Source organism: Mustela nigripes, chromosome 1 (assembly GCF_022355385.1).
Source record: "Mustela nigripes isolate SB6536 chromosome 1, MUSNIG.SB6536, whole genome shotgun sequence".
NCBI lineage: Eukaryota > Metazoa > Chordata > Mammalia > Carnivora > Mustelidae > Mustela > Mustela nigripes.
Window position 1 is genome coordinate 158,197,076 of NC_081557.1, and position 15,402 is coordinate 158,212,477.

At 34.1% G+C, this 15,402-nt stretch overlaps 1 protein-coding gene across 5 annotated transcripts in view; it reads left to right on the forward strand.

Moving 5' to 3' along the window:
• Positions 1-15,402, forward strand: part of SMARCAD1 (SWI/SNF-related, matrix-associated actin-dependent regulator of chromatin, subfamily a, containing DEAD/H box 1) — a 76,533-nt gene that overhangs the window by 35,126 nt on the left and 26,005 nt on the right. For all 5 annotated transcript variants that reach the window (XM_059376049.1, XM_059376067.1, XM_059376039.1 and 2 more), the window contains exons 7-10: positions 3,434-3,535; positions 4,595-4,676; positions 6,125-6,516; positions 14,720-14,919. In XM_059376049.1, the coding sequence (XP_059232032.1) occupies positions 3,434-3,535; positions 4,595-4,676; positions 6,125-6,516; positions 14,720-14,919 (776 nt within the window). The remainder of the gene's footprint in view (positions 1-3,433; positions 3,536-4,594; positions 4,677-6,124; positions 6,517-14,719; positions 14,920-15,402) is intronic.

The following is a 15,402-nucleotide window of genomic DNA, read 5'->3' on the forward strand; positions in this document are numbered from 1 at the left end:
TGTGCTACCCTATTTCGAGAATCCTTTCTCTTTTTTTTAATGTGTCACTGATGGAGTTATTGAAAGTTGTGCCTCTAATATAGTTTTTCTTAAATACTGTTATAGATTATTATTTTCATGATTTTGCACAGTGCGGTAATTTTGGAAGTGCATATATCATGTTGTAGCAGAACAGACTGTAGTTTTCAGCAGAAGGACACCAGACCTTGCTTCAAAAGCTTATGGGTCTCTGCAGTTATTTCCTATTAGGGCTTCCTAGAGACACCATATACAGCATCCTTGTTAGCAACAGATTCTTTGAGAACATTGCTTCTGCTTTTTGGTTGTGAAGCCCAAGTGGCAGAGCACTGTATTCTGGATCTGCTACAGAGCCTTCTCTTAATGTGGACACATTTATAACTGTGACAGTGTAAAGAGTTAGTTTGTAAACTAATTAAGTAGCACCCACCACTTTGCATCTAGTGTCGAAGGAGGCAACCAGATGTTGTGCTTCTTTTGTAGAATTAAACTATATGCACCCTTTTCTTTCCTTTTTTTTTTTTTTTGGAATGGCATTTGCAACATGCCCAAATTGGATCCCCCATAAAATTTATGAAAGTGGTGGTCCCCAGAAGTTGGTGGGGTGGTTATTTCCCACTCTTTGGCATGCATGTATATTACTGACATAAGGTACTACTTCTGCCTACCAAGTTCAGTCAGTGTGATGTCTTCAGAGTAGGTGATTAAAGTGAATTCTGTGGATTGTGCGAAACTATCAGTCCTAGACTACTACATGAGGAAAGAGTGGGAGAATTACCATAGCCTTAAAGACAGCAAAGGTGTGTCCATCACTGACCCTGCCCAGATGAAAACAAATTGCTTTGACTTGTCCTTTCTAATTGGGATGGAGGCAGTGGGGGAAGAAGCATCCAGCAGACTGATAACTGCATAGTTTTATTGATTTGCTCCAGTAAAAATAACCACATCTGATATAGTAGTTAAAATTGGGGTCATCACCTATTTGTTGATAAACCTGAAATAATCCCCCAAAACCCATCATCCAGCTTTTGGATAGGCCAAGGAGTCCCCATTACATTGGGATGGGATGGTGATCTCCATCTCTCCATTCCTTCAAGGATATGGTATTGCTACTGCTGCTACTACTTATACTTCTCTTCCCCTTCCTCCCCACTCTGTACCCTCCTCAGTTTTAGGAACTTGGATTTTTTTTTTCTCCAATAATGGTTCTTACTTCATGGGCCAAGGAGCTAATATGGGATTGCTGCCAGTCCTAAATATGTCTGGTCCAGCTCTGCATTCTGGAATGGGAAAAATAACCACAAGATTAATTCATAACCTTACAGCCCACTGAAGGCAGATCTAGGCCTGAACTCTGTGTATCTCCTGTCTTCTGTAAAGCTCTAGTGTAACCACTGGATTGCATAGGTATTTTAAGTCACCAGGGATTAGCAGAGCTGACAGAACTATTAAATCTGAGAGCAGACAGCAAATGAGAGGTATACTATCTACTGAATGTTTAATTAGTGCTATTATATATTTGATTCCCAAAAGATATTTTACTGCTTTCCAAATGTCAAACTTTTTTTACTAAGGTAAAATTCACATAGCATAAAATTAACCATTTTAGAATGAACAGTTCATTGCCAGTCTACCACCCCTGTCTAGTTTCAAAATCTTTTTATCATCCCATAATAGCATGCCATCCCGTTTAAATCATTTCTCTCCATTCTCTACTTCTCCCAGCCCTGGGGCAGCCACCAGTCTGCTTTCTGTCTGTGGATGTACCTATTCTGGCTATTTCATATAAATAGAAGTAATACAGTATGTTACCTTTTGTGTCTAGCTTTCACTTAGCATAATGTTTTAGGAAGTTCTTCCACATTGTAGCCAGTATCAGCACTTCTTTTTTTAAAGCTGAATAATACATCATTTTATGTATATGCTACAGTTTGTTTACCCATTCATTCTTTGATGGACATTTAATATATTTAAAACCAGGAATGTGCTACCTGAATGACTAGGGTTTAGCAAACATTTACATAGTAGAAAAATACCAATGTATAGTTAGACACCCAAGTTTCTCTTCTTGCCTCAGATAGTTATTATTTATGACCTCTAAAAGGTTTGTTCTTGGAGTTTCAGTGTCTTCAGCTTTTAAGGGGGGGTGGCAGTATGAATTTCTGAGGGCTTTGAAATGCTTTCTTCACATATTAGTGTTTTATTCCCCAGCTCAAAATCCTTTGCTTTCTTAAAAAAGGCTGACCTCAATTTAACACTCCAGGCCAAATGCAGTATTAGCTCTGATACAACTTTTCAGCCTTGCAGTCTACCCATGGTCTCTGTGCTTCAACCCAGATCGGCCATTCACTGTTATAAAAACACATGCAGCTTTCTTCTTCAATTCCAAACTTCCATAGTATTTTATTTACATTTGTTTTGTGGAACACCATTTTATACCTTTGTGCAGCAGAGGTTTCACTCAATTTAATATTGCTACTTTGGTAGGGAAAGAAAAATAACATGTAGTTGTTGGCTAAGAAAGGAGGTAGAAAAGAAAACACGAGGCTGTATTTTTCTATATCTTAATTGTATGGTATGTGGTATAGTTCTAAGCAGAGTTAAATAAATGTTTTTTGATCTAAATGCAAAAATTTTTCTTATGCATGAACCCAAGAATTTTTTTTAAGATATATTCATTTATTTTGAGAGGGAGAAAGAGAATCTCAAGCAGATTCCCCTCTGAGCCTATTGCAAAGCATGATCCTGTGACCCTGGCATCGTAACCTGAGCAATAACTAAAGTTGGGCACTTAACTGACTGAGCCAACCAGACACCCCTTAAATATGGAATTGTAATCAGTTTTTTTAAATCAAGTGACAAAGAAGAAAGAGATTGTCTAAGTAGCTATAATTATTTGCAGATTAATGTTTTGGTTTCACATAAATTCTTTATTATTGTGTTACTTTTATGGTGTGGCTGAACAATTAATACTTAAGCCATTCTGTAAATCAGCACCAAACAAAAAGTAAACTTTTTTCTCTCAGTATTTGAAATTTGTAGGGAGATATAAAATTGTGAGCATAGATGAGATATTTGAATCTTTTTTTTTATTTGCCATTAGTAAATATACTTAAGTATACCTGATTTATTTAGAGTAATTCGAGGAACATGCTAGTCGTTTAGTAGATTTATTTTATGTTGAGTGCTTTATGAATGAAGTGTGAGTTACTGGATGGGCAGTCAAGGTCTTTTTGTGATCGTAAAGCAGCAATATTTTTTATCCTTAAAGATAAAATTTGTCAGTTTTCACAAGAAACATTTTTGGATTCTTAATGTGCTAATTTCCAAATTGAGTCAAATATAAATGTAATTGTCTTAAGACTGTTAGCATTATAGATGATCTCCTTAATTGGTTCTTTTTTCTTTCCTTTAGGGAGAAGAATCCAATGAGTCTGCAGAATCTAGTAATAATTGGGAAAAGCAAGAAAGTATTGTATTGAAATTGCAAAAGGAATTTCCCAATTTTGATAAGCAGGTAGGTGATCATGGACAGAAATTTAATCAGTGTGTGCTAAATATTTGGAACAAAATAGTGTTTGAGATAAACTGAAAAAGCTTAGGGTGTGTTTTGCATTTTTCTAATTAAATATACTCTTATTAATATTATAAAATACCTTTATACTGCTTGTTAATTCTTTACATTGTTTACTTACTTTAATTGCTAACTATATCAACATAATGACCATAATCATAACAAACATAACAATTGGAACTCATTTATGAAATGTGAGTATGTAGAAAGCCAAATCAGCTGTTTTAGCTTTTTTTATATTCTTGTCCTTTAAATTTTTCATTAAGAATTTTAAAGTGTTAGGGGTACCTGGTTGACTCAGTCAGAAAAGCATGACTCTTGATGTTAGGATCATGGGTTCAGGCCTCACATTGGGTGTCAAGATTACTAAAAAATAAATAATAAACTTTAAAGAAAAAAAGAATCTTGAAGTATAATACTGCATTTCAGTATTTTAGTATTCCATAAGGTTTGTTCTACTTGGTAAGTAGTAAGAATACTCAGTCTGTATATTCATGCCAAGCTTGCTTCTCTTCTATCACCTGATTATATGTAGAAGCACATTATTTAACATTTAGAATACATTCTCACGTGCATTGATTTATTCAGGTATATGCACAGGTAGTACATCTGCTGAATTCTTACAAGGTAAATGCAAAATCTTGTTGTTATGTTGGTTCTTTATATGTGTTGAAACTCTTTGTTTTGAAGTTGGCAGTTTGTAAAAGCCTAGCTACCTGATGAAGTTTAATTGAACAAACATTTTTTATTCTATTTATTCAGAGCACTTTATAGGGAGAGTAGAAATGGAGAGAAAGTCTAGCTTCCTTTCCTTTTGAGACTTAAAATTCATGGAGGTGAAATTTCATGTACACAGAAACCACTTGTAAAGCAGCATATAAACAAATGTGAAATAATCAGATATGAATTTTCAGATGATTTACTTACTTTTAAAAGAGCATAAAAGTTTATTGCAAGTTGCTTATTTTAGATTTTTAACAAAGATCAATGACTTATTTCTAGGAACTAAGGGAAGTACTGAAGGAACATGAATGGATGTACACAGAAGCATTAGAATCTTTAAAAGTGTTTGCAGAAGACCAAGGTAATTAGCTCTTCTGTCCTAGAAAACACATACTTCCCATTATGTTCTTATTTTGGTATATAAGAAAATCTAAACTTATTAGAGAATGGGATTGCAAAAGATCTTGTAAATAATGATGTAAAAAAAATTTAAATGAGCAGTTTCAAATGTTTTGGCCTGTTCTTTAATGGCAGTGTAATATGAAATAGTAAATACATTTTTCCAATTGGCTAGCCTTTTTTTTTTTTTATAGTTAAGGCTGCTTTTAAATTATCATTGTTTTATTGAATATAAAAGCAACATTTTTTATATTTTAACAGCTCACAGGATGGATCTTAGGATGGCTGGTGGTTTATAATCACTGCAGTGTAGGTGTCCTAGCCTGCTCTTACATGAATATCAGAAGTACCAGTATCAGAATCCTTTAAGATGAATATCACTGGCATGAAAGAAGTTCCCTAAACTTGTATTGGAGTTCTTTTAACTTTCAGAACCAAATGTTAGAGAAGTAGTGGAGAAGAGTTGAATCATACATGTTTAGTGACATCCTTATGAAGAGCTGATCTAATTGATGCCTGCTTGATTGCAAAACCAGCTTAAAAAGCCCAGTACAGTGGTTTTAGTTTTTTTGTTTTGTTTTTTAATAAATTCTTTTAAGAAATACCTTCATACTAGTGCTCTTGATGGCACAGAGAATGATACTGTGTGGAAAAAAGACAGCCACCAATATCATCAGTTCTGCGTCTGAAAAAATGATTCAAAAGAGATAGATTATAAATGTGAAGAATTTGAGGACTACTTTATCCAATTTGTTTTTCTCTTCCATATATGCACAAGAATAAATGTATGGTAATCAGTGTGTAAGTCTAAAAGCTCTTTGAATAAGCAAAACAAACATACTAAATAGTAAAGTATGGTGTTATAGATTAATTGGTAAGAAATAACAGAATTATCTTCAATCATAGGCATCTTAGAAATCTGTGGAGTCTGATAGGCTAACCAGTGATAAAGTAGCAATGTTTTTTTAATAATAGTATATTTCAACAGATGTACATGGTGATGGAAAATTAATATAATAGGAATGGTTTTAATTTAGGGTGAACATGTTTTTGCTGTACATGTCAGTGTTGGCATGGAGGTGGGGCTGCTCAGTAGCATCTGGGGTATCTTACAGAAATGCAGCTGCCATTTAGAATCTCAGGACCTTTGTTAGAAAATGGGGGTTTTTATTCATTTTTTTAAAGTTATCACCTGTTTTTGAAACTTTCTCAACTCCTATACAACTTCAAATTCTATTTTAGTATTTCTCTTTAAAGCATATCAAGATTTAACAAATTATAGTTGAATTCTGTATTCAGTAGGAAAATAACACATTTAGGTAATTTTTTTTAATCTTATTTGAGGGCCTATATCTTTATATTTAATTTATATTTTTCTAACTTAGTTATTTTTGTCTTTTTTTTACACAGATATGCAATATGCTTCACAAAGTGAATTTCCAAATGGAAAAGAAGCTTCTTCAAGAAGTCAGAATTACCCTAAAAATGCAGCTAAAACAAAACTAAAACAGAAATGTTCCATGAAACCACAAAATGGTTTTAACAAGAAACGTAAAAAAAATGTATTTAATCCTAAGAGAGTTATTGAAGACTCTGAATATGATTCAGGCTCTGATGTGGGTAGTTCACTAGATGAGGACTATAGTAGTGGTGAAGAAGTGATGGAGGATGGCTATAAGGGTAAAATTCTTCACTTTCTTCAAGATGCTTCAATTGGTGAACTTACTTTGATTCCTCAGTGTTCTCAGAAGAAGGCTCAGAAGATTACAGAACTCCGGCCCTTTAATAGTTGGGAAGCTCTGGTAAGGCTACATTATTTTTTTTTCCCCTGTGTGTGTGTGTTTATGTGTGTGTGTGTGTGTGTGTGTGTGTTTAACTCACAGTACCGTTTATAGTCAAGGTGTCTTCAGCCCAGGGAAGCATAGATGGGTGGCCTTATCCTGTGTAGAGGCAAACATTACTTTCATTGTAAGCCAATAGTATTTCAAATAGTGTCATATGACCTAATTTTGAATGAATTAAGGGGTGATTTTCCTGAAAAAACCCAAGCTGATTGGCTGGGTATACTGTCACTCATTCTTTTGCATAGAAACTTGGTTCATTTCACTGCAGAAGAAGAAATTAGAGCTTACATTTAGGAAGGAGTTGTTTGCTAGCCTGTTCTGATCTGTTACTGCTGAGACACCATGCAAAAAGCAAGAATGTGGCAGAAATTTTACTACAACTTACTTGAAGAGCAATAGCAACGTCCAGGGGAGCTCCATGATTCAAAATGCCAGCCTAAATGTTTTATGCTTCACCACAAAAGAAGCAAGTGTTTATTTTCTTTTTCTTTTAAAAATGACAGCTCAATCTCTAACACGTTTTTCTTGGTTAAACAACACGGCCATTTTATGGAGTGTAGCAGGCTGCAGCGTTTTTAATTGGAAAGGATAGAAAAATGTTTGAAGCCTAGAATTCAAGCGTTAGGTGAAGGGAATGCATAAGTAACTGGTAAGTACACTTTGCATGATCATTTTATGGAATTGGATTTCCTACAAACAAGTGTTATCCAAAATACTTGTATTTTGAATTTTATAAATGTCAGCATTGAGCAAATTGTATTCATACAGAAAAATATAAGAACTCTGTCTTCTAAATTTTGCCTTGACTTTTGTGAGAATGTGGGCTTTTATAGCATGAATTATATACAGGCCCCGCTGTGAAAGCAATGTGGATTTTTTTTTTTACAGCTTTAGAAGATGAAGTGCCTCTTGAAGCTTTAGAAATTTTAAGGAAGTTTTATTCCCTATCTTAGGGAGTAAAGTTGTTTTGTGGTTAATTTTATACTTGTGACAAATCTGTAAGAGCATAAGTTCCCTTAATAAGTGTCTTTAAAGTGGCAGGATCGTAGGGTCCCTGAACAGTGTTTTAAAAAGCATTTTTTAAAAAATTAAGATATTTGAAAAATAAAGAAACAACATTACTAGTATTTTGTAGCTTAAAAAAATAAAATAAATAAAGCCATTCGTTTTGCCTAAAGCCTTTGCTTTTCTAGAGAACATCTGTCACAGCAGGTCCTTTCAAAACTTGTTCGGCTTTGCCTGAGTGATTTATTTGTTAAAGTATTTGCTGAAGGGCTTTCTTGTTCTTCTTTTCTTCCTTTTCTTCTTTCTTTTAATCTTTAATGGTCTGTATTATTGCAGAGTCGGTTGCTCAGGCTTGTTGGGATTCTAATTTATTTAATAAGGAATGCAATTATCTACACCACTGTATTTAGTAACTGTAACTACTTGCCCAAATATCTTATAGTAAAAGTAAATTATACCAGACTTATATGTGCCAGATGTTTTTAAAAATATTCAACTTAACATGTAGAAATCATATTTTCCCTACTAATTAATTGGCATAGTGTAGTCTCGACATGAAATTTTTGTAGATTATGTATTACCTGCGTAAATCCCCTATTGTTTCTTGCCCCCCCTCTAAAAATTGAACACAAAGGTGGTATTTTTTGCTTGCTATTTATTTAAATGTTGGTTATTTTATGTAAAAGTTAAAAAGTAAACTTGCTACTTAAGCAAAAACAGGGTTTTTAGTAAAATGGAGGTAAATGAACAGTTTTTGAAAATGAAGTTAACATTGGCACGTCTGTGTATATAAGCTTTGAATTTTAATTTGTGTAGAACTTTAAGCTTCTACTTTCAATCACTTTAGAATTTTCAGTGTGGCTGATTTAGAGAGCAATTTCATCTTCAAATCATCAAAGGTAAAGTTAATATTATGTACATTCTAGTAAATGGCTGTATATGACATACTCTTTTCCTGTTATTCAGAAGGTTTAATAATGTACCTATAAACAACTTCAGAAAGAAACAAAAGAAAAAAACATTTAGTTTTGTTTTCATAGCTGCTGTTTTTAGAAATTCCTTTGAAAATTAGTTGAAATTTTAATTATAATATTCAGTGATCCTTTAATGAAAATTACATGGCATTATACATTAAGAACAGCATGTAACAGTCTAGTAAAGTGTTAAATTGTTGAAGCATATTTGTCTTAAGGATTGGGGAATTTAAAAAAAAAGGATTGGGGAATTTGTCAGAAGTTTAAAAGTCATTTATAATTCATTTAAAAATGCATACTGAGCCAGCAAATCAAGTCCACATACATTTTAGTTATAATTTTTGTTAAAACTGGTCTGTAAAATTGGTAGGTTAAATGTAGTCATTATTTCATTGTCTTATAAAAACAGCTTGTGAAAATTATGTTTGCAGTACCTTTTAAAACAATTTGAAAAGTACCTCAATTATGCCTTTCATTGTCAGAGAATTACACTTTTTAAACATTAAATGCTGTAAGATACTGATATTCTAGTCACCTTTATTTTACATGAGTAAAATTTGTTTATTTAACATAAGTGCATTGTGTATGAGAGTGTTTGCAGCTTTACACCTATTGTTTTCTTTGAATCAGAACTTAAATACTGTTCGTGAAATTTTTTTCATAATTTTTACATCTTATTTTTCTGCTTAATAGTAGTGACGTCTGTATCTTCTGTAAGAAACCACAACTTCAAATCCCGTAGACTTTGGAAATACAGCAAGCCAATAATGTCAGTTTAACATGTATTATTAATGTGGTAAAATTAAGATTTTAGTTGCCAAATTTCACGCATTTGATGGCATCAGTTCACCAACCACTTACTGAGTATTTGTCTAGCCTTGTGCAAATTAGGGTGGGGATGCTGTTACATCTGTGATAATCTTATGATGTTGCATCTTTATACTTTAATCAGGATGTAATGTCTGCTGACCAAAGCAAGAGTTACTTGTTCATGGATATAACTCAACTTAAAAACTTGTCATATATGCATCTACTTTTTTAACATTCAGGTCAGTGTAGGTGTAGTTTTCCTTGATTGTTAATCATGCAGTCCAGGTTTTTGTTTATGCCAAAGCACTCTCTGCCCCTCATCCCCTCATTGTGCTGTTCCCCTGTACTAGTAACTCAGACCACAGGGTTGTTTTTTTTTTTTTTTTGCTTGGTTTTCCCAATTGTTATTGTAAAATGTCTGCTTAATTTAAGCTTGTCACTTAAAGCATTGTGATGCCTGTTAACTTCCTTCCTGATAGGATGATTTTCAGTAAATTCAGCATTTTAATTTTAATTTGTATAAATTTGATAAACATTTATAAGAAAGTTATAAATGTATTCTGAGCACTTCGTCAGCTGCTGCCAGGTATTTATGTCTTCTTAGGACTAGGTCCTCAAAAATGTTACTTTGTTAGGTGGGGTTAAATCTGGTTTTAAACAATCCCCCCCACTTCTGTCAAAATAAAAAATACTTGTAAGAGTGACACACTGTGGTGGGAGAGAGGTACTTCAATCTGTGACTCTAAAACAGTGATACTTCAGTTTTTAATCAGAGTGATCATAATCAGGGCCATACTTAGTCTTTTTTTCCCCCCATGCAGTTATCCAACAAGTAAAAATTGCTTTTTTTCCTTCCACCCGAAAAAAAATAGCTTTATCACTTTTTTGAGGAATGAATTTTCTTTGTCTAAAATAAAACAGTACCTGCAATAGCAAGAAAGCAAAAATTCTTCCAGATACCCACCACCTAAGGCTGTATCGAGCATCCATTTGTACATTTCTTATTATATAAGTAGGACCATATTTTCTAGCTCATCAGTAACTTTAGATTTATTAGCATATCCTGCATTTCTTAAATCCTTTTTTGGTGAGGCTAAGTAATTTATAGGATTCCTCCATCCGTTTTGTCTTCAGAAAACAGTAACAACAATAGAGTGTTCTTACATATTTCTTTAAGTGCTGGCCTGTCTCTCTCTCTTACATACACAGAAACACACACACCACTAATGAAGATACTGTAGAATTACATATTGAGATTTATCTGAGTTTTTATTTTTATTCATATATTTAGATTAACAAGTTAAAAATTCTACATGCTTGTTCTCTCCAAAAATCCATATTCAACCCCTTCTCCAGCCTGTTTCCCACACTGCCAATAACTGCTCTCATTTTTTTGGTCTGATTCTTACCACTTGCATATCTCTAAGTAATATAGACATAAAGCTATTCTTTATTTTTGCTTTAGGTCTTACTTGTTGACATGACATTATAACACTATGGTGAGATTAACTCCCATTGTCAGTCTTATATCCCATATCCATATCCTATTCCTCAGTCTTACTGATTGAAGTTAATAGGATAATTTTGAAGATCATTTTTTAGTTATCTGCATTATTGTCACTATATAAATGCCTTTGCTAGCTTAGCCATATTGATAGTGTAATATTGCTTAGCATTTTGTTTTCTCTAGGTATTAGTTGCCTTGGTTTTTCTGTTTGCTTAGTTTTCTATATATTTATTAGTTCAACTCTAAAATTTTCCTTAGTTGTCTAGATTTCCTCTCAGTTTTAAAAACTTCAGGTATTCCATCCTAAGAAAGTCTCTTTGAGTAAATCTTAATGACCTGCTCTGGTTTATACTGGTTGGATTATGGCCTCCTATTCATCTGTGACCTTGGGCTCTCACTTCCCCGACATTCTCAGGAATCCTTGTTGTCTTTCTTGTGTAGGATCTCTTCTTTCTGAACTTCATGCATGCCTATTTATTCCCTTGGTCATATGAGTACATACTAAGAGGCGGAGGTGGGTGAATTATACAGTGGAACCAGATGATCTGGCTTTGAATCCCAGTTCTGACATTTCCAGCAGTTTATCTGACTTTCAGCAAGTTCTTATTCTCCATTTCTTCATCTAGAAGTAGGGCGTAGTTACGATACTGACTGTTGGGACTTCTAAGTGTTAAATAAAGTAAATGTCTATTTAGTTGCCCAGTTCTTGGCTATAGATGTCCACAATATTTTGTATTGGAAGTGCTGTATATGTTACTGGTGAAATGCTAAGAAACTGTTGTTTTCTGCTTATCCCCCTTTCAGTTTTAGCCATATTGAGTGGAACTTCTTTGGATAAGTTTTTCCTCTATCTTAAAACACCTTCTGGACTTTTAAATAGATTTATGGCTTGTTACATTACCCACAGTACATTAAGACAACATTTTTCAACCTTCCTTGTTAGGTAATTTGGCACAGTTCTGTCCAGTGGGATGTAAGCAGAAGTATATTAGGACTTTCGGAAACTGTCCTTAATAGGCTCACTTTTTCCTGTTGATTGAGAGGTCATTATGGTAGCAGGAGGATATATGGAGGATACGAAGCAACAAGGTAGAAAACTCCTTGACTTGGGAACCATCACATCAAATCTTAGGTGCTTCTGCAACTCTTCGCTTACATGGGAGAGATAAAATCTTACGTTTTATTTAAACCCCTTATTTGTGTTTACTGTTACTCTTAACTGAACCTAATCCTAACAATTTTGTCTTGCAGTGAAACTTTATCCTTGAAAATCTGTGTTGTACATTCATGGACACTGTATTACTACTAGACAAATACAAATTCTAAACTAGCAACAATAAATTGGATCATCTCTAATGTCATTTGGCTTTTATGGGAGGAAGGATAGGGACAATAGGAAGCCGCAGGGAGATAAATTCTGTCTTAGGAAATAACCAAAATGTCAGGTTTGTTTAAAAATCTTAGCTAAGGGGCGCCTGGGTGGCTCAGTGGGTTAAAGCTTCTGCCTTCAGCTCAGGTCATGATCTCAGGGTCCTGGGATGGAGCCCCGCATCCAGCTTTCTGCTCAGCAGGGAGCCTGCTTCCTCTCCTCCCTCTCTCTCCCTCTCTGCCTGCCTCTCTGCCTACTTGTGATCTCTGTCTGTCAAATAAATAAATAAAAATCTTAAAAAAAAAAAAAATCTTAGCTAAAACTAATGCAGTATCCTGAAATAAGAGTTACCTTTTGTATTCTCCTTTATTTCCCCTACAAGAATTTCAAACATAAAATTAGAATAGTATAGTGAAACGCCATGTCTTCAGCAGCTTCAGTTCCTGGCTGATGTCTGATCTTGTTTTATCTTTATCCTCATCTACTTTCTTCCTTCTCATATTATTTTGAAGCAAATCTCAGAGTTCATCTTATCCATGAAAATTTAAATACATATATCTGCCTTAGGCTCGGGTTATGATCCCAGGTTCCTGGGATCAAGTCCCAGCATCAGCCCGGCATTGGACTCCCTATTCAGTGGGGAGTCTACTTCTCCCTATCCCTCTGCTCATCCTCCTTTCTCATGTTCTGTCTCTCAAAATAAGTCTTTTTTTAAAAGTTCTAACATAACCTGAAAATCTTCAAGGCACTGATTCTTACATATCCTGGTGTATACATCTTTCCCCTAGAAAGCACAAAGTGGGAGGTCACACTGTGACCGTTAATGTTGCCCTTGTGAAGATGTAAAGTCATGTGCAAATAACTCTATTTCACAGTGTCATTTTGTAAAGTGCTAATTCATTTTTTAATCCTGCAATTTAATAATAACATGGCTTTGTAATAGATTGGAAATTTTATTGTTTTCTAACTTTTTCTAGATCAAGTATGAAAAAAGCATATTATTATAAATGCATTTTTGATGAAATTATATATCCCGTAAGTGTTGAATTTGTATTGTTTGAACTCTGTGAATTTAGATAGACTGTGATCACAAAGATTATTTAGAGTTTTTAATGTGATTCCTGTTGTAACTTGAAAGAATATGCTAAATAAGATAATGAATTAGAATCGTGTAGTTTTATCTTAACAGGTGATTTTACTCTAGTTTCTTTTGTTCATTTTTGGATTATGGGATCTCGCTTTCTGCCCAGCAAGGTTTAAAGTTTTCACACAGTTAATGGGCTTTCAGACAGATACGGCCTCTTCATGAAAAGTATTTTTTAATAAGGTTCTTCAGGATTTTTTTTCCATCTATCTGTATGTAAAAATTCTAATTTTTTATAGCTTTTATATAAGTTAGTATTCATGTCTTTTTTTTTTTAATTTTTATTTATTTATTTGACAGAGAGATACAGTGAGAGAGGGAACACACGCAGTGGGAGAGGGAGAGAAGCAGGCTCCCTGCCAAGCAGGAAGCCCGATGTGGGGCTCAATCCCAGGACCCTGGGATAATGACCCGAGCCAAAGGCAGATGCTTAATGACTGAGTCACCCAGGCGCCCCTTCAGCGTCTTTTTTTTTTAAAGGTTATTTATTTTAAAGAGTGCACAAGAGTGGGGGGAAGGAACAGAGGTAGAAGGAGAGAGAGAATCTCAAGCAGCTTCTATGCTGAGCATGGAACTGACTGGGGCTCGATCCCACGACCCCAAGATCATGACCCAAGCCGAAACCAAGAGTCGGACACTCAACCAACTGAGCCATCCATTTGCTTCTCAGCGTCTTAAATACAGATATGTTTTTGAAAAATATTCTCTGAGCTTTCACAAAAAAACCATTTATACAAGTGTATTGAAATTGACTTTTTATAAAACTTTTATCAAGTTATTTAATTGGTCGTAGTTAAGTTTTGATTCATTCAGTATCTTTCCAAATAATGGTCTTAGTTTAAGAGCAAAATTTAAGTGGCAAATAATAATTGAGGGTTTGAAAACTCAAGGGGTGGTCCTTTATGTTTCAAAAAAGTAATCACATAGTAATATGTCATAGTTATGGGAAGTAATGAAAATGGAGCAAGATTTCAGGTATACAATTAGTATATTTGGTACCATTCCTTTGGTGATAAAGGTGAATCAGATTTTGGAAAATAAAACTTCATAGAAGACATTAATGATCATTTGAGAGTATCTCCGATAAGAGAACAGCTACTAGGGGCAAAGTAACTAGCTTGAGATTGAGATTGTGCATTTTGGTGAGAAAGATATGTTTTATTTCAATATGGGGAATTGGATTTATCAAGAGAAACATGGAAATTCAGGTATAGACATGAAGAAACAGGTGTTCTTAGCAGTTGATTTAAGGTCATTAGTAAAAGTATAATTAAATTTTTTCCCCTCAAAAAAATTGATACTAGATTTTTATTTACTAGATCTGACCTATTATTTTTCTTCTTATGTCATAGTTCACAAAGATGTCCAAAACTAATGGCTTATCAGAAGATTTGATATGGCATTGTAAAACACTGATCCAAGAAAGGGATGTAGTTATAAGACTTATGAACAAATGTGAAGACATTTCAAATAAATTGACAAAACAAGTTACCATGCTTACTGGAAATGGAGGTGGATGGAACATAGAGCAACCCTCCATTCTGAACCAGAGGTAATATTTATTGTACTTATCTATTTCTTACTTTATCTTAGCCATATAAAAATTATGAACTTATTTCTGTACTATGCCTAGGGAACTTAAATGTGGAAGTCTTAATGAGAGCTTACGTTAGAAGGGAACCCCAGGGTTTCCTGTAATGACACAGAAGTGATACAGGATTTTTTTTTTTTTTTTTAAACCAATACCCCCTACCCTGCCAAGGGTATTTTACTCCCCTTTTATCATTATAAATTAGAGGGAGCAAATGTTGTGATCTTATATAACTGTGTTTTCCTTGTCCGATGACAGATAATCTCATATATAATCACAAAAATGGAAAAGCTGGTTTTAGCTACCCCTTTACACTGTACAGTGCTTCAGAAAGTCAGCAGCTTAAATTGCATCAATGAAAAAAATTTGTCTTAAGCTCGATTTTTTAGTCATAAGTAAGATGAAATGAATGAAATATCCTGTATCTGTAATTTAATGTTTTAA